At 40.7% G+C, this 27,458-nt stretch overlaps 1 protein-coding gene across 1 annotated transcript in view; it reads left to right on the top strand.

Annotated features, from left to right (window-relative positions):
* mdga2a (MAM domain containing glycosylphosphatidylinositol anchor 2a) overlaps nt 1-27,458 on the top strand; it is a 40,325-nt gene that overhangs the window by 1,683 nt on the left and 11,184 nt on the right. Inside the window, exons 2-10 of the mRNA XM_088354451.1 lie at nt 12,009-12,148; nt 15,306-15,480; nt 15,578-15,774; nt 17,167-17,299; nt 17,365-17,637; nt 19,398-19,727; nt 19,804-20,175; nt 20,261-20,533; nt 26,292-26,440. Of these exons, the coding sequence (XP_088210577.1) occupies nt 12,009-12,148; nt 15,306-15,480; nt 15,578-15,774; nt 17,167-17,299; nt 17,365-17,637; nt 19,398-19,727; nt 19,804-20,175; nt 20,261-20,533; nt 26,292-26,440 (2,042 nt within the window). The remainder of the gene's footprint in view (nt 1-12,008; nt 12,149-15,305; nt 15,481-15,577; nt 15,775-17,166; nt 17,300-17,364; nt 17,638-19,397; nt 19,728-19,803; nt 20,176-20,260; nt 20,534-26,291; nt 26,441-27,458) is intronic.

The raw sequence follows: 27,458 nt of genomic DNA, 5'->3' as shown, positions 1-27,458 counted from the left end.
CAGGCTGCGATGGATGTTGCAATAATAAACCATAAAAATTAAAAATAAAATATAATAATAATGGGCAGCATGGCGGCGCAGTGGTTAGCGCGTGTGCGGCACAGTTCTGAGGTCATGGGTTAAAATCCAGCTACCAGCCTTCCTGTGTGGAGTTTGCATGCTCTCCCTGTGCTTGCGTGGGTTTTCTCCCACATTCCAAAAACATGCATTATCAGGTTAATTGGCCGGTCCAAATTGTCCCTAGGTGTGAATGAGCGAGCGAATTGTCTGTCCCTGTGTGCCCTGCGACTGGCTGGCAAGCAGTTCAGGGTGTCCCCTGCCCACTGCCCGAAGATAGCTGGGTTGGGCTCCAGCACTCCCGCGACCCTACTGAGGATAAAGCGGTACAGATAATGGATGGATGGATGGATGGATAATCCTTTTAAAAGGCATTACTTCAAAAGATTAACAAAAACTCACAATCAAATACATGGAATAAAACGTTTTACATCAGTTCCTCAGCATAGATATTTTTTCCATGATTGCAGAACTTACTTCCCTGAAATGGTTCAGTCCATTTCCTTCCTAGAACCACTCTCGTCACAACATCCAGAATAGATGTATTCTCAGAATTGTGTATTTTCTCCTCATGAGTTGACCACATTAGATTGTTACAATGCTCTATTCTGTCACGGGACCGGACCGGATCGGAGGCAGGAGGCAGGAAGGATGAACTCAATCGCGTAACGACCAGTTACTTTTATTTAGTAAAATAAAAGTTGTCCAACACTCAGGGACAAAACAAAACAAAAACAGGCTTACAGGCAAACAGGAACTCAGACTAGGAATACTCACAAAACAGGCTTTTACTAAGAACGGGCAAACACAGGTTTCCACAAGTCAAACAGAACACATTAATGCAGAACAGAAAACGCAATGAACCAGCAACCGGCAATACCCACAACCCGCCCTTAAGAAGCACACACGCAAATTAGACGATCTGCTACAGACGGTGCCCAGGGGGCGGGGCCAGACGGTCGCCACGGCGACCATGCTGGACATGACATATTCCTTTTCATTGAATTCTTTTTATAACTTGGGCCAGTTTCCTAAGCACTGGTCAGTTGGATCCCTTAACCTCACGGGTCATGTGGTGTGTCTTGGGCAAGCACACCCTGGTGGCGCCCACCCCTCTCCTCTTGCCTATTTATCCTCACCGTCTTCATCATTTTCCTCTTAAAAGTCTCGTGTTTGACCCCAGAGTGCCATGTCTCATCTCGCTGCACACAATGTTTAACAACATTGATATCAATGACAATAAAGACTATTCTCTTCTATTCTACATTATCGTCACATTTTGATGATTCATCTGTAAACCGTTTACTATTTTAAAAAGTACACATTTTTGATACTGAATTCCTATCTTTTTGGTCATCAAACAGAGGTAGATTTTTTTTGATGATTTTATTATGTATTAGGTTTTAAATTTTAACCAGCCAGGCACTATAGCTCCGAACCTAAAATGGCTCCTGATTAATATTAAATTATTCATCCCCCCTGCCACTCAAAATTTAACAATGTTTGACATAATTGAAAATGCACTAGGCATAAAAAGTGAAAAACCTACGGCTCATCTAATTTAATTTTAAGGGAATAAATCGGAGAAAGTCTCCATATATGTCAAGAAGAAGTCTCAAAGGACTGCACAGACCAGATTATAACACACAACAGATTATCATTACAGCATCCCCTGATCTAAAACCTACATGAGGGCAAGGAAAACCTCAAAACCTGAGGTAGTCTTAAGAGACCTTAGGAGGAAATTCCCCAATTCATGAAGTCTTTATCCAAATCGGTTCTAACAGGAACTGATGTGACGAGTCTTTTTTCTGGATACAGAAAAAAAACAGGGATGAGATAATGGAAAACCTGAATAATTAAAACCAATTAAATGAATGAATAAATAAGTTAATCAATTGAATGAAGACATTATAAATGACGAAAATAATAAGAAAAAAAATGAAGCGATCTTACATTAGTGACTATACATCACACATTTCTGTCAGGACCAGAACGGAGACAGGACCCACTCGCATTACTTTTCTCTCAGTTTTATTGGAAGAAAGGAAAGGGTTGCACCCTTGATCCGGTGATTGCTGGGCGCGGGAAGCAGGTCGCTCTGAACGCGTAAGTCCCACTTCTGCGACGAGCGATGGGGGTGTCAGGAACGGAAAAACCAGTCAGTAGCCGTGACAGAGAACAAAAACGTGGTCGGGGTCAGAAACGAGTCGTAAGCCAGGAGAGGAGAGTAGACGTGGTCAGGATCGAAAAACGGTCGAAGCCGGGGAACAGACGGTAGCAAAAACAGGTGGGAGTCAGGGTTGAATAAGTCTTGCCTAGTGTAAACTGAGGTTTGCAGACGGACTGACCACAGGTGACAGAAAGGAGTGGGTTTGAATAGGGACAGGGAGCCAATCAGAGTCCGAGGCAGTTGGCACCAGGTGATTCACATCAGTAATCATGACAATTTCAATGTTACAGCAGAATTTCCATCATTTACACAAGTCAAGTCCTATTTATTTGTATAGAACCTAATCACAAGAAGTCTCGAAGGGCTGGAAAGGCTATTATGACACAATACCCTGATCTAAAACCTACAAGAGGGCAAGGGAAAATTCAAAAACTTCAACATGAGGATATTAAAGTATAGAATCTCGTTAGTAGCAAGCTTTTCTTGATGATTATTATTTCTTGTTTAACAAGCATAACGGCTTGGTGTCGTCAGCCTCAGCGTTGCTGGGCATTCTACTTGGGTGAGGTTGTTGGGGTCTTGGTTTGTGATTACGCGCCAGGGGTCTCCAACCTTTTTCGAGCGTCGAGCTACTTTTTGTTACTAATTGTCGCAAAGGGCACCCAGTTTGATGTGCATTTCTAAAATAGCAACTTAGTTAGCTTGATAGCTAGCTAGAAACGTAAACAGGTAAAAAACTAAAAGGGAACTAGATAGCTAGCTAAAAGAGAAAAAAGCTAGCTAAATTACCAGATAGAAAGCAATAAAAGCTAGATAACTAGCTAGAAAGGTCAAACGTTAGCTAGAAAACATGAAAAAAATGTACAAAGCTACCTAGATAGCTTGGTAAATAGCTAAAAAGTACTATAGTCAGCTAAATAGGTAAACAGGTGAACAACTAAAAGGGAGCTAGATAGCTAGCTTAAAGAGTAAAAAGCCCTCTAAATTACCAGATATAAAAGCTAAAAACAAAGCTAGGTAGCTAGCTAAACAGGAGGACAGAAATTAGCTTAAAATGTTAGCTAGATGCATGCGAGAATAAATATAAAAAAGCTAGCTAGCTAGCTTCCTAAATCGTTAAAAAGATAGCTGGCTACAAAGCTAACAAGGTAGCTCCCTAGCTAGCAAAAAAGACACACATTTTTTCTCATTTGCTTTAGGAAACCAACAAATTAGAATTTATTTTGTTGAATTTCCTGTAAAAAAGAAATCAATAAAATGTTTTAAAAATGTTTTAGAAAAATCTCATTCTTCTCTCTGAATTACTTGTTTGAAAAAATTATCGATATTTGAAAATAATTTTCAGTCCATGAAGCCCATGAACTGGAATTTATTTATTTGAATATTGAAAATAACAACTTCTTATGTTCTTACTATGTTGTTACTATGTTATTACCAGGAAAATCATTAAAAATACCTATAAGTTCACTCAGTCAACCAACAAAAGTCATTTCATCATCATTTTACCAGAAAATCACAATGACCCAGCATCGGTGAGCTATTTTCAGACGACCACCTGACCGAAAGACTCGCTTCTTTTTTGGACATAGTTTTTTGGACAAATTTTTGTCGGTTTGGATCAAATCACGGGTGTCAAACAGCCGGCCCGTGGGCCGGATCAGGCCCGCTGAGGGATTTTATACAACCTGCAAGACAATACTGAGAGAAGCGCAAGAGAAAAATGAGCTGCAGTTTTCAATATGTCCACCAAGCCAGGCACCACTCACAAAGAAACTAGAATTTCTCTCTCTCTCCCTCTGCCACCCCTTCCTTTTTCTCAGTTGTTTCTTTCCCCCTCTCTCTCTCTTTCTTTCCACTTTTGTTTTTATTTTCTCTTTCTTTCTCCCTTCCACTCTCTCTCACTTTCTTTCTTTATTTTTCTTTCTTTTTTGTCTTTCTTTCTCACCCACTCTTTCTTTCTCACCCTTGTTCTATTTCTCTGTCTTTTTCTCGTTCCTTCTTTTCCTTCATTTTCTCTTTTACACTCTTTTCTTTCTCACTCCTTTCTTTCTCTCTCTTTCTCATGCTCACTCTTTTTAGCTATTTAGCAAGCTATCTAGCTAAGTTGCTATTTTAGGAAATGATATCAGCTTAAAAAGGTTGGAGACCCCTGGGCTAGATCACTTCTATCAAAAGTTGTAATTTTTTGAAATAAATGCAAACCAAATGCTTTCTGCCGCCTCAGAACAACCCCATGGCCATTTTTTTAATGCACATTGATATTGTAGCTCAAGTAGTCTTACTTATGTTTTAAAAAAATAACATTTTTTGTACCACAAGAAGGCTAAAAAATACACACTGTCCCTTTAATATTCATATTCATAACCAATGATGCTCTCAGCATAAAATAGGTTGTGGAAAAATCCAAGGCCAATTTAAATTGAACTCTGAGTAAATAAATGTGTGTAAATCACAGTTCTCCATTACTGGTGAGCTATTTTTAGAAAGGCTCGCTACTCATCTTGACATTGGGGATGCAGGAACTTATTGCTTTTTTTCGAAGCACCCCATTTTATTCAGCGTGGACTTTCTTGGTGCATTCAGTGATTGCACTCTCTCTCTATCCTTCTTTCCTTCTTTTTCTTTTATTTCCTCTCTTTCATCTTTCCATCTCTCGCTCCTTCTTTTTTTCTCTTTCCCCTTTGCTTCCTCTCTCTTTCTCCTCCTCTCTTTCTCTCTATGTCTCACTCTTAATTTATCTTACCTTCAGTCTTTCTTTCTCTCTTTCCCCTTCATGCCTGCTTTTTTCTCTTTCTTGTTCTTTCTCCTACTCTCTTTCTGTCTTTCTGTCTCTCTTTCTCTTTCCACCTCTCTCCCTTTCTCTCTCTCTCCACCCTTCTCTCTCCATTTCTCTCCTTCTTACTCATTCCTTTTCTTTACTACTCTATCTCTCTCTTTCTCTCACTTTATCTCTCCCTCCTTCTTTTTTTCTCTTTCTCCCCTTTGCTTTCTCTCTGTTTATCCCTCTCTCTGTGTCTCAATCTCCATTTTTCTCCCCTTAACTCTTACTTCTCCCCTTAACTCTTCCTCTCTCTCTTGCTCTCTCTTTCTCTCGCTCTCCTTATCTTTTTCCCTTTTTCTGTCCTTCTCTTGCTTTCTTTTCCTTTCTTCTTCTCTCTCTCTCCCTCTCTCTTTGTCTCTCTCTGTCTCTCCTTCTCGCTCTCCATCCCTATATTTCTCCCTCTATGTCTTTCCTTTTCTCTCTCTCTGTCACTCTCTCTGTCTCTCTCTCTCTCTCTCTCTCTCTCCCTCTCTCTCTTTCTTTCACTCTATTTCTCTCCCTCGTTCTTTTTTACTATCTATCCCCTTTGCTTTCTTTCTCTTTCTCCCTCTCTCTATGTCTCACTCTCCCGTTCTCTCCCTCTCACTCTTTCTCACTCTCTCTCCCCTTCACACTCCTTTTTTTTCTCTCTTTCTCACTCCCTCTCACTCTCTCTCCCTCCCTCTTTCTTTCTCTCTCCCTTTCTATTTTTCTCTCCCTTGGTCTTTCTTTCTCCCTATCTCTCACTGTCCGTTTCTCTCCCCTTCACTCTTTCTCGCTCTCTCTCCCCTTCACACTACTTTTTTCTCTCTTTCTCACTCTTTCTTTCACTCTCTCTCTCTCTCTCTCTCTTTCTTTCTTTCTCTCTCCATTTTTATTTTTTCTCTCCCTTGGTCTTTCTTTCTCCATATGTCTCACTGTCTCACTTTATTTCTGTCACTCCCTTCACATTCCCCTTTCTTCTCTTTAATCTCTCTCTCTCTCTCTATCTCTCTCTCTCTCTCGCTCTCTCTCTCTCTCTCTTTCTTTCTCTCTCCATCTCCCTCATTTTATACACTTATACACTCACGAGCGCGTGCATGCAAACGCACACCCTCGTGAGTCACATGAAAACCCCGCTGTATGAACCCAAGTAAGGCGCATGAGTCACATGCTGCTTCTGCGTCTTTTCTCTGCATGGCATGTAAAGTCCTCCCTGATTGGCTCCCACTGATTGCCTGGCGCTTCACATAGCTGGAGGAGCGATTGACCCCTTCATTCTGTGACTGACGGGTCGTTATGCTAGCTGCTCTCCAATTGGTTGGCTGTTGTGTTAAAGGACGTGCTCGTGTGCGTGTGCGTGTTTTCTTGGGCTTCCATTCATCATTCAGTCCTCTGGTGGCTTCATTACGTATGCATGAGCGTGTGCGGCTGTCGACCAATCAGAAGGCGGCGGTTATTTTTGTCCGGCCCACTGACTGACTGTGAAGAGTATGAGTGCAGATGAGGAGGAGGTAGTGATGGGAATTCCGGCTCTTTTAAGAGAACAGGCCGTTTCAGCTCGGCTCACTTAAAAAGAGCCCACACTTTCAGCTCTTCAGATTTTTAAAAAACATTTTAAACGATATATTTAGTCCTAATAATACTGAATGTATTACAAAAATTGCACATCACATTTCTCTTTATTTACTGTTCTACTGTTGCTAATGAGACTGTTCTGGGTTTATAGGGGTATCACATTGATTCATTTATAAAATGTACTATGCCACCAGATTCTATTTATTGTTTTAATACACAGTGATTTTTTTTACCCAATTTCACTTTTCAAATTGTTTACGATAAGAAAGATGACAGAAAGATGGCGCCGCTCATATTGACCAATCAGGAACGCCTTCAATAGAGCCAGAGATTGAGAGCAAGAAAGAGAGAGAGAGAAAGAGAGGGGTGAGAAGGAGAGAGAGAGAGAGAGAAGGAGAACGAGAGAGATAGGGAATGCGCTAAAGAGCGACGAACAGCGATAAAGTGCGAGAAAGAAAGAGAAAGAGGGAGAAAGAGAGAGCAAGAGGGAGAATGAGAGAGAAAGAGAGAGAAAAATAGAGAGAAAATAATGAAAGATAGAAAGAGAAAGTGAGAAAGGAAAAGAGGGAGGGACAATAAGAGAAAGAAAAATACAGAATGAGAGAGATAGAAAAAAGAAAACTGGAAACAAGAAGAGAGAAAGAAAAAGAGAAGGAGAAAGAGAGATAAATAAACAGGGAGACACCGAGTAAGAGAGATAAAGGGAGAGAGATAAAAAGAAAGATAGAAAGATGGAAAAAGGGGAGGGAGAAAATGAGAAAAAGTCAAGTCATGTTTATTTGTATAGCCCTTAATCACAAAGAGTCTCAAAGGGCTGCACAGGCAAGAGAGATAAAGGGAGAGAAAAAAGACAAAGAAAGAGAGTGATGGAAAGAGAGGCACAGATAAAACAGAGAGAAACAGAGGGATACAGAGACATAGAAATAGAAAGTTAGAGAGAGGGCAAAAGGGGAGAGGCAAAATGAGAGAAAGGGAGATAATGAAAGAGTGAGTAAGCGGTAAGGGAGAGAAAAAAAGAGAAACATATAGAGAGATAAGGGGAGAGAGGAATTAAGAGAAAGAAAGAGTGAGTGAAAAAGAAAGAGAGAGAAAGAAAAAGAGAGAGGAAATAAGAGACACAGAGAGGGAAACAAAGAGAGAGAAAAAGAGAGCACCTTTCGAATGAAGCCGGCTCCTCATTGATGGGGAGCCGGCTCTCGTCGTTTACTCATAGAGCCGTTTTGTTCGCAAAAGACCCCTCACGAGTATGAAGGGAGGGGGGTGTATTAGGTTTCGACTAAGAAAAAGAAGGCTTTATGTGAGAGGAGTGTTCTTACATAACGCTGCCTCTCGCGATGGAGAACGTGCGACACCCTTACCTCCTTTTACCTCGGGTCAGTAACACTGCTAATAGTGTGAACACTGAGCATCATATAGATCTATGTATATTCCGTGCACACGCGTGTAACTGTGTGTGCACGCTTGGTGGCATCAGCATTCAGAAGAGACCAAAAAAAAAAAAAATCCAAATCTAAAAATAGAAACAGCAAAGTAGGACATCCTAGCTCAGCCCCTCCCCTACCTGCTTTCTTTCACTTGTACCTTCAACCTATTCTTCGGTCTTTCTTGCTGCCTTGCAGTTTTTAACTTGAGATGACGCTACAATTAACTTCTTCGGACTGGTTTATAAAATAATATTTCCCGAGTGCAGTGGTTAGCACATTCGCCCAACACACTAAAGATCCCGGGTTGAGACGGGGTGAAAGAGAAGGATGGGCGCCACCAGGCTGTACTTGCCCAAGACACACGTTTTCAAGCAGTAAGATACTTTTTGTTACTAATCAGCGGAAAGGGCACCCAGTTCGATATGAATTTCTAAAATAGAAACTTAGCTAGATGGTTTGCTGTATAGCTAAAAAGGAAGCTTTGTGGTTAGCCAGAAACGTAAACATAGATAGAACTAAAATGGAGCTAAATAGCTAGCTAAAAGAGTAAAAAGCTAGCTAAATAGCTGGAGCTTTTTTGTTGGCCAGAAACGAAAACGTATAAAAAACTAAAAAGGAGCTGTATAGCTAGCTAAAAGAGTAAAAAGCTAGCTAAATAGCTGGAGCTTTTTGGTTGGCCAGAAACGAAAACGTATAAAAAACTAAAAAGGAGCTGTATAGCTAGCTAAAAGAGTAAAAAGCTAGCTAAATAGCTCGATAAAACGCAATTAAAAAGCTAGATGACTAGCTAAAATTGTAGCTTTATAGTTAGCTAGAAACGTAAACATATAAAAAAACTAAAAGAGAGCTAGAAAGATAGCCATTAGAGTAAAAAGCTAGCTAAATAGCTGGATAGAACTAGCTAAAAAGGTAGCTTTATGGTTAGCTAGAAACGTAAACCTATAAAACAAACTAAAAGTGAGCTAAATAGCTAGCTAAAAAAGTAAAAAGCTAGCTAAATAACTGGATATAACGCAATTAAAAAGCTAGATAACTAGCTAAAAAGGTAGCTTTATGGTTAGCTATAAACGTTAAGCTATAAAAAACTAAAAGTGAGCTAAATAGCTAGCTAAAGGAGTAAAAAGCTAGCTAAATAACTGGATAGAACACAATTAAAAAGCTAGATAACGAGCTAAAAAGGTAGCTTTATGGTTAGCTAGGAACGCCAACATGAAAAAAAAACTAAAAAGAAGCTAGATACCTAACTAAAAGAGTAAAAGCTAGCTAAATAACTGGATGGAACGCAATTAAAAAGCTAGATAACTAGCTAAAAAGGTAGCTTTATGGTTAGCTAGAAACGTAAACATAAAAAAACTAAAAGGGAGCTAAATAGCTAGCTAAAAGAGTAAAAAGCTAGCTAAATAACTGGATAGAGCGCAATTAAAAAGCTAGATAACTAGCTAAAAAGGTAGCTTTATGGTTAGCTAGAAACGTAAACATAAAAAAACTAAAAGTGAGCTAAATAGCTAGCTAAAGGAGTAAAAAGCTAGCTAAATAACTGGATAGAACACAATTAAAAAGCTAGATAACGAGCTAAAAAGGTAGCTTTATGGTTAGCTAGGAACGCCAACATGAAAAAAAAAACTAAAAAGAAGCTAGATACCTAACTAAAAGAGTAAAAGCTAGCTAAATAACTGGATGGAACGCAATTAAAAAGCTAGATAACTAGCTAAAAGGTAGCTTTATGGTTAGCTAGAAACGTAAACATAAAAAAACTAAAAGGGAGCTAAATAGCTAGCTAAAAGAGTAAAAAGCTAGCTAAATAACTGGATAGAGCGCAATTAAAAAGCTAGATAACTAGCTAAAAAGGTAGCTTTATGGTTAGCTAGAAACGTAAACATAAAAAAACTAAAAGGGAGCCAAATAGCTAGCTAAAATATTAAAAAGCTAGCTAAATAGCTGGATGGAACGCAATTAAAAAGCTAGCTAACTAGCTAAAAAGGTAGCTTTATGGTTAGCTAGAAACGCCAACATGAAAAAAAAACTAAAAAGGAGCTAGATACCTAACTAAAAGAGTAAAAGCTAGCTAAATAACTGGATGGAACGCAATTAAAAAGCTAGATAACTAGCTAAAAAGGTAGCTTTATGGTTAGCTAGAAACGTTAAGCTATAAAAAACTAAAAGAGAGCTAGATGGATAGCTAAAAGAGTAAAAAGCTAGCTAAATAGCTGGCTAGAACGCAACTATAAAGCTAAATAATTAGCTAAAAAGGTTGCTTTATGGTGAGCTAGAAATGTAAACCTATAAAAAACTAAAAGTGAGCTAAATAGCTAGCTAAAAGAGTAAAAAGCTAGCTAAATAGCTGGATAGAACGCTATTAAAAAGCTACTCAACTAGCTAAAAATGTAGAGAGAGAAAAAGACAGAGATCAGGCCCACTAAGGGATTGAATCCAGCCTGCGAGACAATGCTGAGGGAAGCGCAAGAGAAAAACGAGCTGCTGGTTGAAATATGTCCACTTGATGTTGTCAAAGGCAGGTGCCTCTCACAAAGATGCTGGAGTGGTATTTCTTTCTCTCTCTTTCTACCTCTCTCTTGCTCTCTCTCGCTCTCTCTTGCTTTTCTCTTTCGCTATCTGTCTGCCTCGCTCTCTCTCTCGCTTTTCTCTTTCTCTATATCTTGCTTCACTCTCTCTCTTGGTTTTCGCTTTCTCTCTCTCTCTCTCTCTCTTTCACTTGCTTTCCGCTTTCTCTCTCTCTTTCTCTTGCTCTCGCTTTTACTCTCTCACTCTCGCTTTTCTCTCGCTCACTCCTGCTTTTCTCTTTCCCTCTCTCTTTCCCTCTCATTTTTCTCGCTTTTCTCTCGCTCACTCCTGCTTTTCTCTTTCCCTCTCTCTTTCCCTCTCGTTTTTCTTTCGCTCTCGCTTTTCGCGCTCTCTTGTTTTTCTCTCTCTCTCGGTCTTCGCTCTCTCTCGCGCTCGCTTTTCGCTCTTTCTTGCTTTTCGCTCTCTCTCGCTTTTCGCTCTCTCTCTCTTGCGCTCTCTCTCTCTCGCACTCTTTTGCTCTTGCTTTTCCCTCTCTATTTCGCTCTCTTTTTCTCTCTCTCTTTTTGCTCTCTCTTTTCGCTCTCTCTCTTGGTTTTTGCTCTCTCTCTATCCCTCTCTCTCGCTTTCCCCTCTCGCGTTCCCCTCTCTCTCTCGCTCTCGCTTTCCCCTTCTCTCTCTCTCTCTCTCTTTCTCTCTCTCACTCTCTCTCCCTCTTTCTTTCTCTCACTTTCCCCTTCTCGCTTTTTCTCTAATCTACTAGTCCGGCCCCCGAGAGAATGTTTCTACTATCGTTTGGTCCCCGGTTTAAAATGAGTTTGACACCCCTGACCTAGAGCAATTTGATAAGGTGAGCGTTAGGAAGTAGCTATACACAGGGTGCACACACTCCTTCTCCTTGCTCTGTGTCGTCTGCAGTGAAGGTAAATACATTGGTATCCTTGTTTGCAGTATTTTGTGACATTTTCCCAAAGAACTTTGCTCGCACCTGGTTTTGAAATCGTTATTTAGGACAAAAATGATAATCAACACTCTAAAGTAACTGCCAGAGGGAGACGAATTTTACGTGGTATATTTATATCCGTTTGAGACACAGTCTCTGGCATTTTAATTATTTCATGGATTTTATTAAATCATCAGACATCTCACAGTAGAATCAAATGTGCCGAAGAATTAGAGTTTGACTGGAGAGCGAGTTTGGGGTTTTTGTTGATTTTTGTCTTAAAATAGATGGTGTGGCTCTTTCAAAATAAAAAATAAAAACATTTTTTGCTTTTATGGCTCAAAAAGGTTGCCGACCCAAGGGTTAAGCCATCACAACCCTAAACAAGCACACAAAACTGTGAAAGAAATACCTTGCCTTATTTAAAGGATAACTGACAAAAAAAAACAACAACCTTATTTTATTGCATCCTATTGTTCTTTCAAACCTAACTCCAGTTCTTCTCAATTAACTGTTTGCATGTGTGTTCCGCAGCGCCACCTACAGTCCGCATCGTGCACTCGGGGCAAGCGTGCAACGTAGAGGAGGAACGACACAGCGAGCGTGTTTACACCATCCGAGAAGGAGAAACCCTGGAACTCGTATGCTTGGCCACTGGACACCCGCGTCCGCAGGTCAGTTTTCGAAAAAAAAGGACTGGTTTCCGAGTCGAGGCCTTCATCTGTGCCAGGGATTCCAAACCTAGGGCTGACGTGCCAGATCCGGCCGTTTGGATGATTTAATCTGGCCCGCTATGAATTTCTCAGTATGTCAAAAAAGAGAGTATTTCCCAACCTTTTTTGAGCACAGACTCAGAAAATAATTAAGAAATAGTTGAAACAAAATTACTTGCAACAATTTCACGTTTTTAAATGTTTAATTATCATTTTGCCTAAATTGACAATACGTATACGTTTTATTATGATTTGTGGTCACCGTGGCTCGGCAGGTAATACAATTGTTTTGATTTTAGTGAATAATTCTGCCGTAGTTTTGTTTTTTTACGATATTTTAACCTCTTCAATTGTGAGGGTTATTTTATTTACTTTGTTTTCTCGAAAACATGGCAAAAAATAATATTTAAAATGAGAAAAATAGTATCTGTCCGTGGAACAAAAAGGTTTTACTAAATCTTAACTTTTTTCGTTTTCCAAATAGTTTTTTTTACATTTTACTATCGTTTTATGTTGTTTTTGAACAGTAAAAACAACAATACTTAAAATTATATATATATATATATATATATATATATATATATATATACACATACATATACATATTCTGGTGGAATATGTTATTTAACTATGTTATTTTTATTTATTCTTTTAGTTTGAACAAGTAAAACAATTAAAATCAGCAACATTACTTTCAACATTTTACATCATTTGTTTTTTAAAAAGTATTTTTTCCCTGTACTACCGCATGAGCAGACAACATGTATTTTTAAAAAAATGTAATATGCTGCCACCTACTGATATGGATGAATTTTACAGTTTCCAGGCTGATCGCTGGAAGACAGTAAAGATACTGAACAATGGCATCCTTTTTGGAAAGATAACATTGCAAAATTTCTTTCAGCACTCTAGTGTGCACAGACTGGTTAAAAAACAGTGCTTTAGGTCATTTCCATCAAAAGTTATGATTGTTTTTAAAAATGCAAAACAAATGCTCTCTCCGGCTGCTGGAGGGCAGTGTTGAGTTTAGCGTGGTGATTTGGTTCGGTTGTAAAACTGCATTCACTCATCTGTTGAAATAAAGCAACATCAAAAAGCGATAGATTTTACCGCACACTTTATTTTTCTGCACGAATCTCTCTCCAGAATATTAAAAACAACAACCAGAAATATAGCCTCACTTAAAAAAAAAAGCAGCCGCGGACTGACATACTAGTCTCGAGTCAAGATTTTATTTTGTCATTCAAATTTCAAAAAGTGGTCAATTTTTTTAAAGGGACAGTGAGTAATATTTAGTGCCTCCTATTGGTAGAAAAAAAACTTTGATTCAGTGAAAACAAAACATTGATTTGGATATTAGGCAAAAATACATGAATTATCATACCAATGTTATTTTTATTTAAAAACTCATAGATCAAAAAATTTGAATTTCTATTGCATAGTGGAAATCCTACTTAGGTTGCCGCCACATTTGTCTGCCATCTTGTTGCTAATTGAGGCTCTGGTTTTGGTCCGGATTGGACAACAGGACCATTTAGTGCTCAAAAATTATACACTGGGGCTTTAAAGAGCGATAGGCATTTTTAACTGGCAAATAAATGTTTTGTATTTAGAAAAGTGTCATGAATGTAATATGCAGGGTTGGTTACCAATGCAAGTTGAATGATAAAGAATATTATTAGTGCTAAAAAATTGTAGTTGACATTCTTCTATTTATCCGGCTCGTCTGAGAAAACAAAGTCCGGATCTGGCACCAGAGCCAAACTGACTTTGGCATCCGTGATCTATGCAAATGACCTCAAAATATGAGTTGGAATAATGACTATGGTTAAAAATCATTTTCATTCCACTGATGCAAAGTCTTTAGCGTTACTGTCTCTCAGCCCGGTCACGCTTTTCACTATCAAGTAGAATGAGCCGGTCACGGGACGTGACGCTTGTCGCCAATTATTAGCTTTTCCCTGCGCTTGGGTCTTTTCTCGGTCTTTCAGCATCTGTTTTCCCGCCTTGGTATTTGCCTCTGCGGATGCTAAAAATAGATCCGCTTCTGTCACGCACTGTTTATGCTTGCGGAATTTGTTTTAAGGTGAAATCAAAGTCAGTGATGGGAGAAGTGTGGTAAAAGAGAGTTTAGGGACTTACTGCTTGACTGGTTTTCTTTTCATCACTTCGTGTTGAATAACTTTTGGTTTGATCAGTTATGTTTACTTATTTATGTATTGGGAAAATGTACCCTTAGGAAAAAAAGATGCAAAATCCAGCCCACACAAATGTATTTATACTGGTTGTTAATATTCTCCCAGGCCAAAGGGGGAGTGAAAAGTCTGCATGAAATATGAGCATTTTATCACCCAAAAAGTTGAAACTTTTTTACTACTAATATACAATGCTACAGGAATGATAACAATTTCAACAGATGCTACTTCCCATCACACCCCCATTTCCTGACCCCATAGACCCTCCACACTCCCAAGACTCATAGAGAGTCCTCCTAGTATAAAAGGTGGAGGCAGCCATTTTACTGTGCACTTTTGAATTCTTAAGCCATTGTCCTGCAGTTCATTTGTGCCTGGAATATTCTGTAATAAAATTTTCAAAGAAACTGCTCATTTCAGCTTCTATTTTGACTCACTGAGATGTAAAACGAACACGCAGAGGATGAAAACCTTTTCCTTCTTCAATTGCTTGCTATATACTGAAACTTTCTAGCTATATAACTAGCTATCTAGCTAACCAGCTATCTAACTATGTATTTAACAATCTAGCTGGCTTGCTAGCTATTTATCTAACTATATAGCTAGCACTTTTCCTGCTTGATCACTTTTAGTTTGACCAAATAATATAATCTTCTAATTATATGACAAATAAGAAAGCTGTGGACTTGTTTTTGTCATTGAAGTGAGGTTTTGAAAAAAATTCTCTCCATTTTTGTTTCTTCCCCATTTATTCTTGATTTCATTCTTATTCATGATGGGTAGGATCTTTATATGGAGATGATTGATTATCCATAATTCACAAATTCTGATATTGTGCAATCGTTAAAACAAAAATATCTGCTCTCCATTGGTCACTTCCTGCTTGTCCACTTCTTGTTGATCCATTCCTGTTTCTTCAACAGGTCCGGTGGACCAAAACTGCTGGCGGAGCGTCGGAACGCCAGGGGGACTCATGGGTGCACAACAACACCTTAAAAATCGAAAGGATCGACCGTCACCAGGGAGGACGCTACTACTGCAAGGCGGACAACGGGATGGGGACACCAGCCATTCGATCCATACGAGTTGACGTATACTGTAAGGGCATGCACACTGAGTTCTTCTTGAAGGCATCATCAGTGTTGCCTTCAGGGACCCTCAAAGTAACTCCATTTCTCCAAATACGCCTTGACAGTTCTGGACGAGCCTCTAATAACGGTGCATCAAAGCGTGGGCGACGCCAAGGAGTTGTTCTACCAGGAAAGGACAGTTTTCCTGCGCTGCGTGGCCACCTCCAATCCGCCCGTCCACTACACCTGGAGAAGAGGTCGCCAGGTTCTGTCGCAGGGAGCCGACGCCGGGGTCGATATCTACGAGCCCTTCTTTACTCAGGTAGACCCACGCTTTCAGGTAACATCTGACTTATGGCCTGCTTGACTCAAATCCACCCGTACTTACAACCATAGCCAGCAGAGGCTCATTTCCAATACGATGTCTGCTACTGCAGCACGTAGCATCCCGGCAACACATACGACAATTTTTGCAGCCAGCCGTCGCAGCAATATACCAATACATTCATCAACTAGATACCGTCTCAGTATTGGATTGTAATGAATGGTTGGTTGGTTGGAACAGATCCTAGGTGTGAGTCGGGTGTTACCTGTAGATGCTTATATCCGGCGAGCGTTTGAATAAGCCACTTATTTGATTAGCATTGGCACTAAGCGAAGTTGTCATTATGAATTTAAAGGACACATGTCCTCTGATTTTAAACCCTTTTACTATAGACTACATGAATAAATATTTGACCTTTGATGACTTTCCTATAATATATCTGCATCTCTCTCTCTCTCTCTTTCAATATATATATATATATATATATATATATATATATATATATATATGTATATATAGCGGTACCTCTACTTACAAATTTAATTGGTTCCAGCAGTGACGTTGTAAAATGGAACAAGTTTCGCTATTTCAATGAATGGAAACAGGTTTAATCCGTTCCAAAGTCATTAAATGCAACCAAACCCCCATATAATCAACTGGAACTGTCCTGGAGGTACACTAATGTTTAGTCATAAATATACCTCATAGTATAAATAAAACAAGAAATAAGGCCAACACAAGCCCCCAAAGAAAGCACGCCCCAAAACGCATTCTCCAGGATTGGCGCTCGGATCCCGGCTGCAAGCCCCCAAAGACCGCAAGACCTCAAACGCATTCCGGGTCGGAGAATTAGGGCACCGGCCTCAAGAAAGTACTATCTTTGTGGACCTCCTTATTTTTAATAAAAGTCCTGATCATTAATAGGTTACTGCCATGAAAACTTTACGAAGGTAGCGAATTGTGTGCCTTCTTTGTATTTCTTGATAACCACAAGCTTCAGTGGTTATCATGTTTTTGTTTCTTTATTTAGCATCACTTCAGCTTTGTACCGATAGAGAATACAGTAGGAAAAATACAGTATTGAATGGCGGAGTTGCAAGATCTTCACGAAGAACACAAGATTCTGAACTGAATGAAGAAAAAGACATTGTGGAAAAAGGAACGAAGACTAATTTAGAATTATATATGTTTATTTGGTGTTGATGTACTTTGTGGTAAATGCCATAACAAGGGGGTCAAACAAACAACTTATTTCACACTGTGAAATTAAAAAGACGTATGGCAGGGGTGTACTGTGATCCAGAAAACTCCAAATCAAAAGTGAGACGAGGGCACTACTTCAAACATTTAAAAATAATATATAATACAGCGTTCTTGTTTGTATTCAAGGGCGAAACAAAGATCCTGAAGTTGAAGAACCTCCGTCCTCAGGACTACGCCAACTATACCTGCATCGCCTCCGTCCGGAACGTGTGCGACATCGCCGACAAAATCGCGCATTTCAGCCTCAACAACAAGACAGGTGGGTCACAAAAACCCAAACGCACGCTCAGAATTTGATGGTCTGCGGGTTTCTATGCACACTAGCCCCCCCTTCCATCAAGCTCCTAATGGACGACCCCCTGGTGGTGAACCCCGGCGAGACGGTTACCCTGGTGTGCGCGGCTTCCGGCGGGGACCCCCCGCCTACCCTAAAATGGCTCCGTCCCGGCGGCGAGGCGCTCCCGAGAAGAAGCGTGGCTAAAGGGGGCTCGCTTACCATCCAGTCCGTCGCTGTGGAGGACGGCGGCGCTTACACCTGCCAGGCTGACAACAACGTGGGCAACGCGGCCAGGAAGTCGGCTAACGTCCTGGTCCGGGGTGAGCCCCCGCTATAAGATACAGTCAAAAACATACACCAATACACTCAGGCAGACACGTTTTAAAATTTTTTGTGGGGTGGGGGTTGCGTAGGCATCCTACGCAGTCTCTCCTGGAACACGACTAAGACAATGAGTGTAGTAGGAGTGTGTACTTTTGCCTGCTTCTTATGTAACATGCCTTCAAGTGACGCACACGCCAACACGCGTGAGTCGGACCACTATTTACGGACACAAGCGCGCACGTATACATACGCAAACGTGCGCTCACATAATACAAGCGTGTATGCTATGAAGTATGGTACTTACTGTTCTTGACTCAACACATTTCCTGAAGACAATTCTTGTTTGACTTAGAACTTTCTGTTTATGAGTTTTTTGTGACATTCTTTCACTTCAAACTTCCTGTTTGTGACTTTAGCGACTTCCTGTTTGTGACGTTCCATTTCCTGACAGTAAATGAAGATGTTTTCTTTGACTTCAAACTTCCTGTTTGTGACTTTAGCAACTTCTTCTTTGTGACTTTCCGTTTCCTGACTGTAAATGAAGACATTTCTTATTTACCTTCAAACTTCCTGTTTGTGACTTTACTGACTCCTTTTTGTGACTTAAGCGACTTCCTGTTTGTGACTTTCCGTTTCCTGACTGTAAATGAAGACGTTTCCTCTTTGGCTTCAAACTTTCTGTTTGTGACTTTGGGGACTCTCTGTTTGTGACTTTCCGTTTCCTGACTGTAAATGAAGACGTTTCCTCTTTGACTTCAAACTTTCTGTTTGTGACTTTAGCGACTTCTTGTTTGTGACTTTCCTTTTCCTGACTGTAAATGAAGACATTTTTTATTTACCTTCAAACTTCCTGTTTGTGACTTTACTGACTTCCTTTTTGTGACATATCATTTCCTGACTGCAAATGAAGACATTTCCACTTAGAATTCAAACTTCCTGTTCGTGACTTTAGCGACTTCCTGTTTTTGACATTGCGTTTCCTCCATGGAAATGAAAACATTTCCTTGTTGACTTAAAACTTCATGTTTGTGACACTGCTGACATCATGTTTGTGACATTCCATTTCCTGTTTTTGGTTAAAGACGCTTCCTGTTTGACTGAGAACTTCCTGTTTGCGACCTTACCCACTTTCTATCGGTTGTATTCAGTTTCCTCCCTGTGTTTTATGACACTTCCTCTTTGACAGAGACCTCTATGTTTGTGACTTTACTTACTTCCGTTTTGTGACATTTCATTTCCTTTTTCTGACTCAACACACTTCCTTTTGAGGCTTTATTCACATCATAGACGCCCTCCGAAAGTCCATTCACAAAATGAAAACCAAAAATTCCAATCAGATTTGTAAAAAAAAAAAAAATCACCTTCAAATAAAATGTTCCTGTTCTTATGGGAAGTGCATGGTGTTGCAAACAGAAAGTGTATTAAGTCACAAAAAATGATCGTAGTAAACATAATCTGACAGTGCAAATTAATGTATGTATTAGTATCATACGTCTACCCTTTGAAGTATTTGAAGTTTGACGGAGCACTTCCTGTTTATGACTTTTTACGACAATATTTTTCTTGTCACTCAATACACTTCCTCTTTGTTACACCTGGCACTTTGTGTTTGGGACTCCTTGTTTGTGAAGCCCTTTGAGATTTTTGGTGATTATGTGCTATACAAATAAAAGTGTCTTAACTTGACTTCCACTTGTTTGTTGTCTACCGATCTTCCTACATTCTGTTTGTGACTCTGCCCTTTTTTCTTGGTCAGGTCTTCGCAAAGCTCGCTTCTGGATCACTCCGGACCCGTACCACAACGATGACCACATCCAGATCGGGCGTGAAGTTAAGATCAGCTGCCAGGTGGAGGCCACACCCCCCGAGGAACTGCAGTTCGGCTGGCTCAAGAACGGGCGGCCTCTTCGCAGCTCCGAACGAATGGTCATCACGCACACCGACGTGGAGATGTCGCCTGGCATCACCAACTTGGACATCATCGACCTCAAGTTCACAGATTTCGGCACCTACACCTGCGTGGCGTCGCTCCGGGACGGAGGAAGTCCTGAGATTAGCATAGACGTGAACATCTCATCCACCACCGGTGAGGCAGGAAAGCGGGGTTCTTTGGCGCTGGTCAGAGTGGTCTCGTACTTGATTAACTTGGCTTTTGGTTGTAGTTCCTCCGGAGCTGACGGTGCCTAGTGGGCGCTCTCACATAATTGCCCAGGAGGGCGAGGCGGTGGAGCTGCAGTGTTTGGTGTCGGGAAAACCCAAACCTGTCATCCTGTGGTCTCGCATGGAGGATAGCCCCGTGGCAGCAGTGGCGGCGGCTGCAGCAGCACCAGGGACAGACATCGGGCTGCCGGTTGGACCGCCAGCAGGGCCGCCCCTGGTGGCCGACGACGCCGCCCAGACCGAAAGCCACGATGGCATCCTGAAGCTTGCCAACGTGACCCGGGAGATGGGAGGGATTTACTGCTGCAAGACCAGCCAGTACAACGGTTTCAACGTCAAACCAAGGCAGGCGCTTATACAGCTCCTAGTGCAGTGTGGGTAACCTAGCAACAAACATTTAAACTTGTGTAAGTATTTGGAATTAGTGCCTAATATATCCTGTGCCGTGGCATCGTGCAGTCCCACCGGTGGTGGAGCCGGAGTTCTCGGAGGTCCGGCAGGCCCTGGGCCGGGCGTTTTCCTTGACGTGCAGGCTGTTGCGCGCCCACCCGGCCCGTCTGCTGCGCTACGAGTGGAAGCTTGGCTCCCGTCTCCTGACCGTAGGTCAATTTGATGAGCACCGCGACGAGACGCAGTACCAGGTCCGAGCACTCAACCGTGAAGGATACGGAGAGTATACTTGCGACATAAGCAACGAGGCCGGAGCAGGGAGGTGTACTTTCTTGGTCACAGGTAAGCTGAAATAATTTCACTTCCTGTTCTCGATTTGACACACCCTTTTTTGGGAGTTACTATATTTTCTGTTATATAATCATGATTTCCTATTTGGTTCAAATTTTTGACTCTCACTTTTGGTTGCTGACTCAAAACCTCCTGGTTTTGAAGTGATTTCTGCTTTCGAATGAGCGCTTCCTCTTTGACTCAATAACATCCTGTTTGTGACTCCACACTCTTGATGGTTGACTCAATACTTCTTGGTTTTGAGATATCAATTTGTGTTTCCTGATTGACTTAAACCTTGATTGTGACTCCAAATTTCAATTTTGAGATTATGGACACATCCTGTTTTTAATTCAACAACCTTCTTGTTTGACTCAACAAAACTCATTGTTAGCCAACTGCGGCTTCCTATTTGACTCAATTTACTTCTTGTTTGTGACTCTACACACTTTTGGTGACTGATTCAATACTTCCCATTTCTGTTTTTGAATCAGTACTCCCTGTTCGACTCCAACCGTGATTTTGACTACAAGCTTTCCTTTTGAGATTATTGATACGTAATGTTCTAAGTAAACAAATTTACTGTGAGCAGATCATGAAGTCCTATTTGACTCAATGCATTTCTTGTTTATGACTTTACAAACTTTTGGTGACTGATTCAGTACTTCCTGGTTCTAAAGTTTTAATTTCCTTTTGTCAATTAGTATTTCATTTTTCTCTGGCCCTGAATGTGACTCAAAACTTTCATTTCGAGACTATAGATTTGGCAAATTACGACTTCCTGTTTCATTCAATGCCCTTCGTATTTGTGACTCTCCACTCCTTTGGACTTTCTGTTCGACTTGACAGACATAACCCTTCCTAGTTGGTGTGCTAGACATTCCTTGATTGTGACTTTGCACTTCCTGTCTGTGACCCAACGCACTTCCTGATTATAACTCGACTCTACTTGTTTTTGAGTTGTTCCTTGCCCGCATGCTGGTTTAAGTTCAGGTAATTGTGTAATTTTGTAATTGTAATCCTGTGCAGTCCTTTGAGACATTTTTTGTGATTAAGGGCTATATAAATAAATGTGACTTGACTTGATTCAAAAAACTTTCTGTTAGTGACTTTTGATTCAAACCATTTAAAATACAACTCCTTAAATCAGCTTTTTGACCCAATGAGCCATAAAAGCAAAAAAAATTAAAGAAAACATTTTTTTAGATAGCCACACCATTTATTTCGAGACCAAATACAAAAATTTGATTACCGCACAATCAATTTAAAACAAGAGGCACATAATGTAAAAAAACCCAAAATTGAAGGAAATAACAACAAAAAAAAAAATTACCTTTTAACTTGCCACTTTATTCACTGGTCCTCCGCTGTGTTTTTGCCTTCGGTTTTTAGAAAAACTGATCCAATAATGTCTGCTTTTGCTGGCTTTTGACAATCTGTCGGAAATGCGTGAGGCAGACGTCATCACAATGAGCGATAGCCCGACCTGTCAACACTTTTTCTGGGTGTGAGCTGCGAAAGGCAGTGCGTACTGTATTTTTGACTTTGTAACTCCTGAAACTCCTTTGTAACTTGAGGCAATACTTTCCCGTTCAGGTACTTTGTAACCTGAAACTTTTGTATGTAGAGACATTCGTAATTGGAGGTACCACTGTATTGCTACAATGTTATGTTGGTGTGACACCCTGACTGTAAATTGTAGTTAAGAACGTGCCCTATTTGTACTGGACCGAACCATAATCTAGTCAGTGTTGCTTTGTACCAAAATTGAGATGAAGTCAACCAATGTCAGAAGGCCACAGAGAAATGTGAAATAGTTAAATTGTATCTCTGTGTCACAAGCCAGAAACAGAGACAGGACCCAATAGCGTTCGTTTTACTCAGTTTTATTGAGAAAGAGAGCAGTGCTTGCTTCCACGATCCGATGATCGTTGGACACAGGTAGCTGATGGAAGTAAAGCTGGTCGATAGCCGGGACGGGGAGCAAGGGCGGAAACGAGTCCAGAAAAAAGGTCGGCAACAAGTATCAGGCAGGAAACAGGGCAAAACAGGTCGATGGCCGGGACGGAAGAACAGGGCAGAAATGGGTCCAGAAACAGGTCGGCAAAAGGTAACAGGCAGGAGAAAACAGGACAGGAGATTGTCGGAAGGCACAGAGCTTGCCTAGCAAAAGGATAGGCTGCAGGACGGTCTGACAGCTTCCTCTTGGAAGCCGGGGGTTTAAATAGAGTCAGGGAACCAATCAGCGACCAGGGCTGTTGGAGCCAGCGGGGCATTTGCAGGTGAAAACAGCCACATATGGCTCAGGGGCCACAGGATATCGACCCCTGCCTTAAATCTTTACTGCAGAAGTGCAAACTAAACTTTTGACCAAGTCGACGAGTCGTTTAGACGACCGGAGCCGCAACTCAAAATCCAACATTCATCCCGAGGAGATTAAATGACACCAATATTCTCACGCTCTGCTCTTTGAGCTCCTCCTACTCCGAGTGTTAAGATGCGGTTGAGTATGTGTGAGGATTTGAGTCGTCATTTTCGCCCCACTGTCATAAGTATCGGCGTCTGCACTCATCACATCCCAGGCAAGCCGCACATCAACACCCTGAGAAAGCTCTTTGAGTTTTGCCTGTCAGCACGCTGAGACTTCCTGAGTTAAGCTCCTTAACATCGCGCAATGCAGCACAGCTCCTTTGAAGAGGAAAAGCCATCTCAGCACACGGCGCTTTCGCAGGATGAAGGTCAAGATGGTCGGGCGAAATCGAAGTCAGGCGATGGTTTGAGGACGATGGTCCTCGTGATAATAGATTAAGGAGGGAACACGGGATGAAGGTCATGACACTCGTTGAAGGTCACAGTGTTTGATGATTAGTAATAAGTGTTAGGTCATTAAATCAAGTCAAGTCATGTTTATTTGTGACACCCTTCATCACAAGGAGTATTAAAGGACTGCAAACTACAGACTATTATGACATCATCCCCTGATCTAAAACCTACACGAGGGCAAGGAAAAACTCAAAACCTCAGTCATAATCTGATGACCTTGTGTGATGCTCATCTTCCTTAGCCCCCCAACACCCTTCCCACCCCTCAAAAAGACATGTTTGAGTTTTTAACATAGAGTACCTAGCCAATAAGCAGGACTAGTGTTATAAGGTCATCATGCATAAGTGCAAGGAAGAATGTAATTGTTTCTAAATGCAGGAAGAGTGTCTCAAAACAAGATTAAGGTTATTGAGGTGAAGGCTATACTGACCTTAAAAACGAATTGTTAAAAAAAAAACATTTTCACCATCAAGGACAGCGATTGTGATTTAGAGCAGAAGTGACATTTTCAAATGTTTTAGAAGTAGCATTTGTGCAAAAATAAATAACAACAACTTAATAAACTATTATTATTATTCATAATTATTAAACACAGGTTTGTGGGCAAAAAATCATTTTTCTTGTATATCTATCTACATACCGAAGCCATATCCCCCTAGTAGGAGGTCGGTAAAGTCAAGAACTCACTCACATTCACCAAACATTCATTCCCCTTCACTCTTCTCAACCTGACACCGAACATTAAGCCCACAGCTCAACAAGGGGTGAGCTGCTGTGCCATGCAAACCTTTGCTAACAGCGAAGCCCGACAACATACACTGGTTTACCCCCTCTGCATCATGTGTCGATATTCGTCATTCTTAATCATTATTATCATAATTAATCTTTTCATTTTTCTCATTTTATTCTAACATACGTTTTTTTCTCGGAAAAATAAAAAATAAAAAGAAAGAAAATTATATTTCATCTGCCAGTCAATTAATTTGCCTACTTCTATTTTTTTGGCCATGTTAAGAGAAGATTAAGCAGGAAACAAAGTTAAATATAGATAATAACAATAATAATGAATACTATCATTTGTGCAAAAGCTATTATACAATACTTGAAAAAAAACAGTCATCCCCGCCCAAAAAAATTGGCTAACTGACAGTCAGTTTTTAAACATTATTTTCATTATTAAAAAAATAAAATTAGTACAATTATGTACCATCTGTCAATTTTGTGAGAAAATTAGGCGAAAAAATGAAATTAAAAAAAGAATAAACTACCAAGTGTGCAAAATGAAATTTCAAAAACTTAAATTGCCAAGATAAATTATGGGCCAATTGTCAGCTATTTTTAAAAAATCCTATTACGTTTTTTTTTCAAGAAAATAAACCAAATGAGTAAAATTATGTCCTCTCATTGAATTCGGTAATTTAGCCAGTTTTGAAGATAACTTTTTTCATTTTTTTTTTAAGAAACAAATTCTTGACCAACTGGCAATCAGTTTCTAAAAACTATAAAAATAATAAAAGATATATAAAATGAGTAAATTTGTGCTTCATCTGCCAATAAGTTTATTTAATTGGTTTTAAAGGTTCATTTTCTCATCCTCATAAAAAAAAATAAGAAAATAAAAAATAATTAGTTAAAATGTTACCACTACCAGTAATATAAATCATGAAAAGAATCCCTATTCTACTTAAAGATAAAGTATAATAAGACAAACAATCAAAGAGTATTCCGTTTTTGAAGGCACATTTGAAGTCCCCATATGTTCTTAACTGTTGAATGGATAAATTGACTGAGAGAAAGAGTGGTGACTTCATTTACCTAAAGGATGGGGCACCAACCACTCTCAAGCCTCAGGGCAAGACGATTTCTGAACCCAACACTGCTAGACAAACAGATTGGACGGTCTGGGCTGAATGATCATATCCTGGCCACTCAGATCTTCAGATCTCACACACCATGCGTTTTTTTGATGGGATTTGTGAATGGAATGGTCTATGTGCACCTTGTTCCAAGAAATGTGGATGGGCAAAAGGCACAAATAACAGAAGCCGTTGCCACAATTGACAGTGCAATGTCAGACGGCCAAGTAAAAATTGAGATTACAAGCTTTCTGAATTTATTAGATGTGTTGGTATATCCTTGATAGTTTCAGAGATATTCAATGTCAAAATGTGCCCAAGACTTTTGGAACACTTCGATAAATGAGACATGAATTGTCACGAGGATGTCGGACGGACACAAATGCAGGAAAATAAGGAGATGGTATACAAGGGACGTGATCAAACCCCAACGGAAGGGGGTTTATTCATCAACAACAAAAGCTTTTACTAGGGGTAAGGGAGTGTGGGACCAGAACTGCTGAGGAGGCAACCTGAGAGGAAGGCTTGAGATGAGAACTTGAGAGGGGGTCTTCTTGAAAATATTGAACGATTGGGTGATTTGGGAGTACCTTTAAAAGATGGATGAAGTGGGTGATCTTGGGACCAAGAGGGAACTGAGGAAGGAGTTTTGTGAGGAGAAGCTTTATCTTGAAAGGGAGATTTGGAATTACCTTTAAAATTGGGGTTGGAGTGGCAAGTTTTGGAGTGGGTGAGCTTGGAACGAGGAGGGAATTGAAGAACGAAATAATGGGAGAAAAAGCTTTTGGTTTTGGTGAGTGAATTCCTTCAGGAATCAAAGAGACATCGGCAACATGAGGTGGGAGCCCAGGGTATTTATGGTAGAGGTGGCTAATTGTCTGTTGAAATCACCTGGGGAGAGGAATAGTGAGAGGGTAATGCTGCCATTTCTTGGAGAAGGACTGCGGGCGGTAAACCATGAGAGTTTGGACATGACCCCTAATTTTTTCAACTCAAAATATTTCACAAATGACAAGAATGTCTCATGCACATCTTGAACCGCCACACATGATGAATATATAATCAACCGCTTTAATTTGTACCTCCGCCAGGGAAGGCGTACCCAGCAGAGTTCTATTACGACACGCCCGGCGCCTTGTGGCAAAACCGGCCCCGTACGTACGGCTTCACGCTGCAGTGGACCCAAATGGAGCCGGCCGGCGTGGACCGCATCCTGGCCTACAGACTCGGCATTTGCCAGGTGACTTCAGGAAACGAATACAGAATTTCCTCGAGTTTTGCGGTTAGTCCGTTCCATAACCACTCATATTAATTTTGCAGCCATTGTGCATAGCAGGTTGAAATATATCGCATATTGTTATGAGTGGGAGGCAATAGAGCGCATTTTTGTCGGGCTTAGAAGAAAGTGTACTCGTGCGTCCACAATCTATTATCCCCAATCACAAATTTCTGTGAGTGCGGACAGGCAGAGCATACATTTATCAGGCCTGGCCGCTCTGTTTTAGCCGTAACTTTATTTCTCCATAAAATTAACCGCACTCATTAAGCTGAGACCAGATCACTCATTACTGCGAGCGGGGACAGGCAGAAGGCGCTTTTTTCAGGCCCGCCTAAAATGAAATGCACTGTTGTGTTCGCTATCCATTATCCCCGTTTAATTATTGCTGAGAGCAAGGGGTAGGTATAACGCTTTTTTCTCAATTTGGGCGGCTGATGGGTGCCATTGTGGCCCTGCTCAAATGAACTGCCCTGTTTTGGCCTCGATCATTTATTACCAGTTGCCTATTGCAGTGAGTGGGGACCGGCAGAGTGCATTTTGGGGTCCTGGCAGTTCCGTCCACCAAAAAGAGAACTGCACTCATTTGGCTGCAATCAATTAGTCCATATTGCCACAAGCGGGGACTGGCACAACACATTTTTGTCAGAAGTCACTTTGTGTAAAATATAATGCAAAGTTGTGTCTACAATCCATTATCCCTGGGCGACTATTGGTGAGAGCAGGGGCTGGCAGAATGCTCTTTTCCCATTGCTTCTGAAGCATGCCATCGTGGCCCACCTAAAATGAACTGCACCGTTTTAGCTGCGATCCTTTATCCTCAGTGGACCATGGCTGAAAGAGCAAATTTATGTAGTGCATGGCATCTTTGTTTTCCTTCCTTCTGGCTACAGAGCACATGTGTGGCCGCGAGACATTATTCCTGGTCGACTGTTACTCCGAGCGAAGGCTGGTAGACAGCATGTCAAAAATAGGGGTTGGG

The sequence above is a fragment of the Urocampus carinirostris genome, chromosome 15 (genome assembly GCF_059441175.1).
Source record: "Urocampus carinirostris isolate Australia breed hairy pipefish chromosome 15, RoL_Ucar_1.0, whole genome shotgun sequence".
Lineage (NCBI taxonomy): Eukaryota > Metazoa > Chordata > Actinopteri > Syngnathiformes > Syngnathidae > Urocampus > Urocampus carinirostris.
The sequence above is the reverse complement of the archived record's forward strand: the minus strand, read 5'-3'. Positions and strand labels throughout refer to the sequence as shown.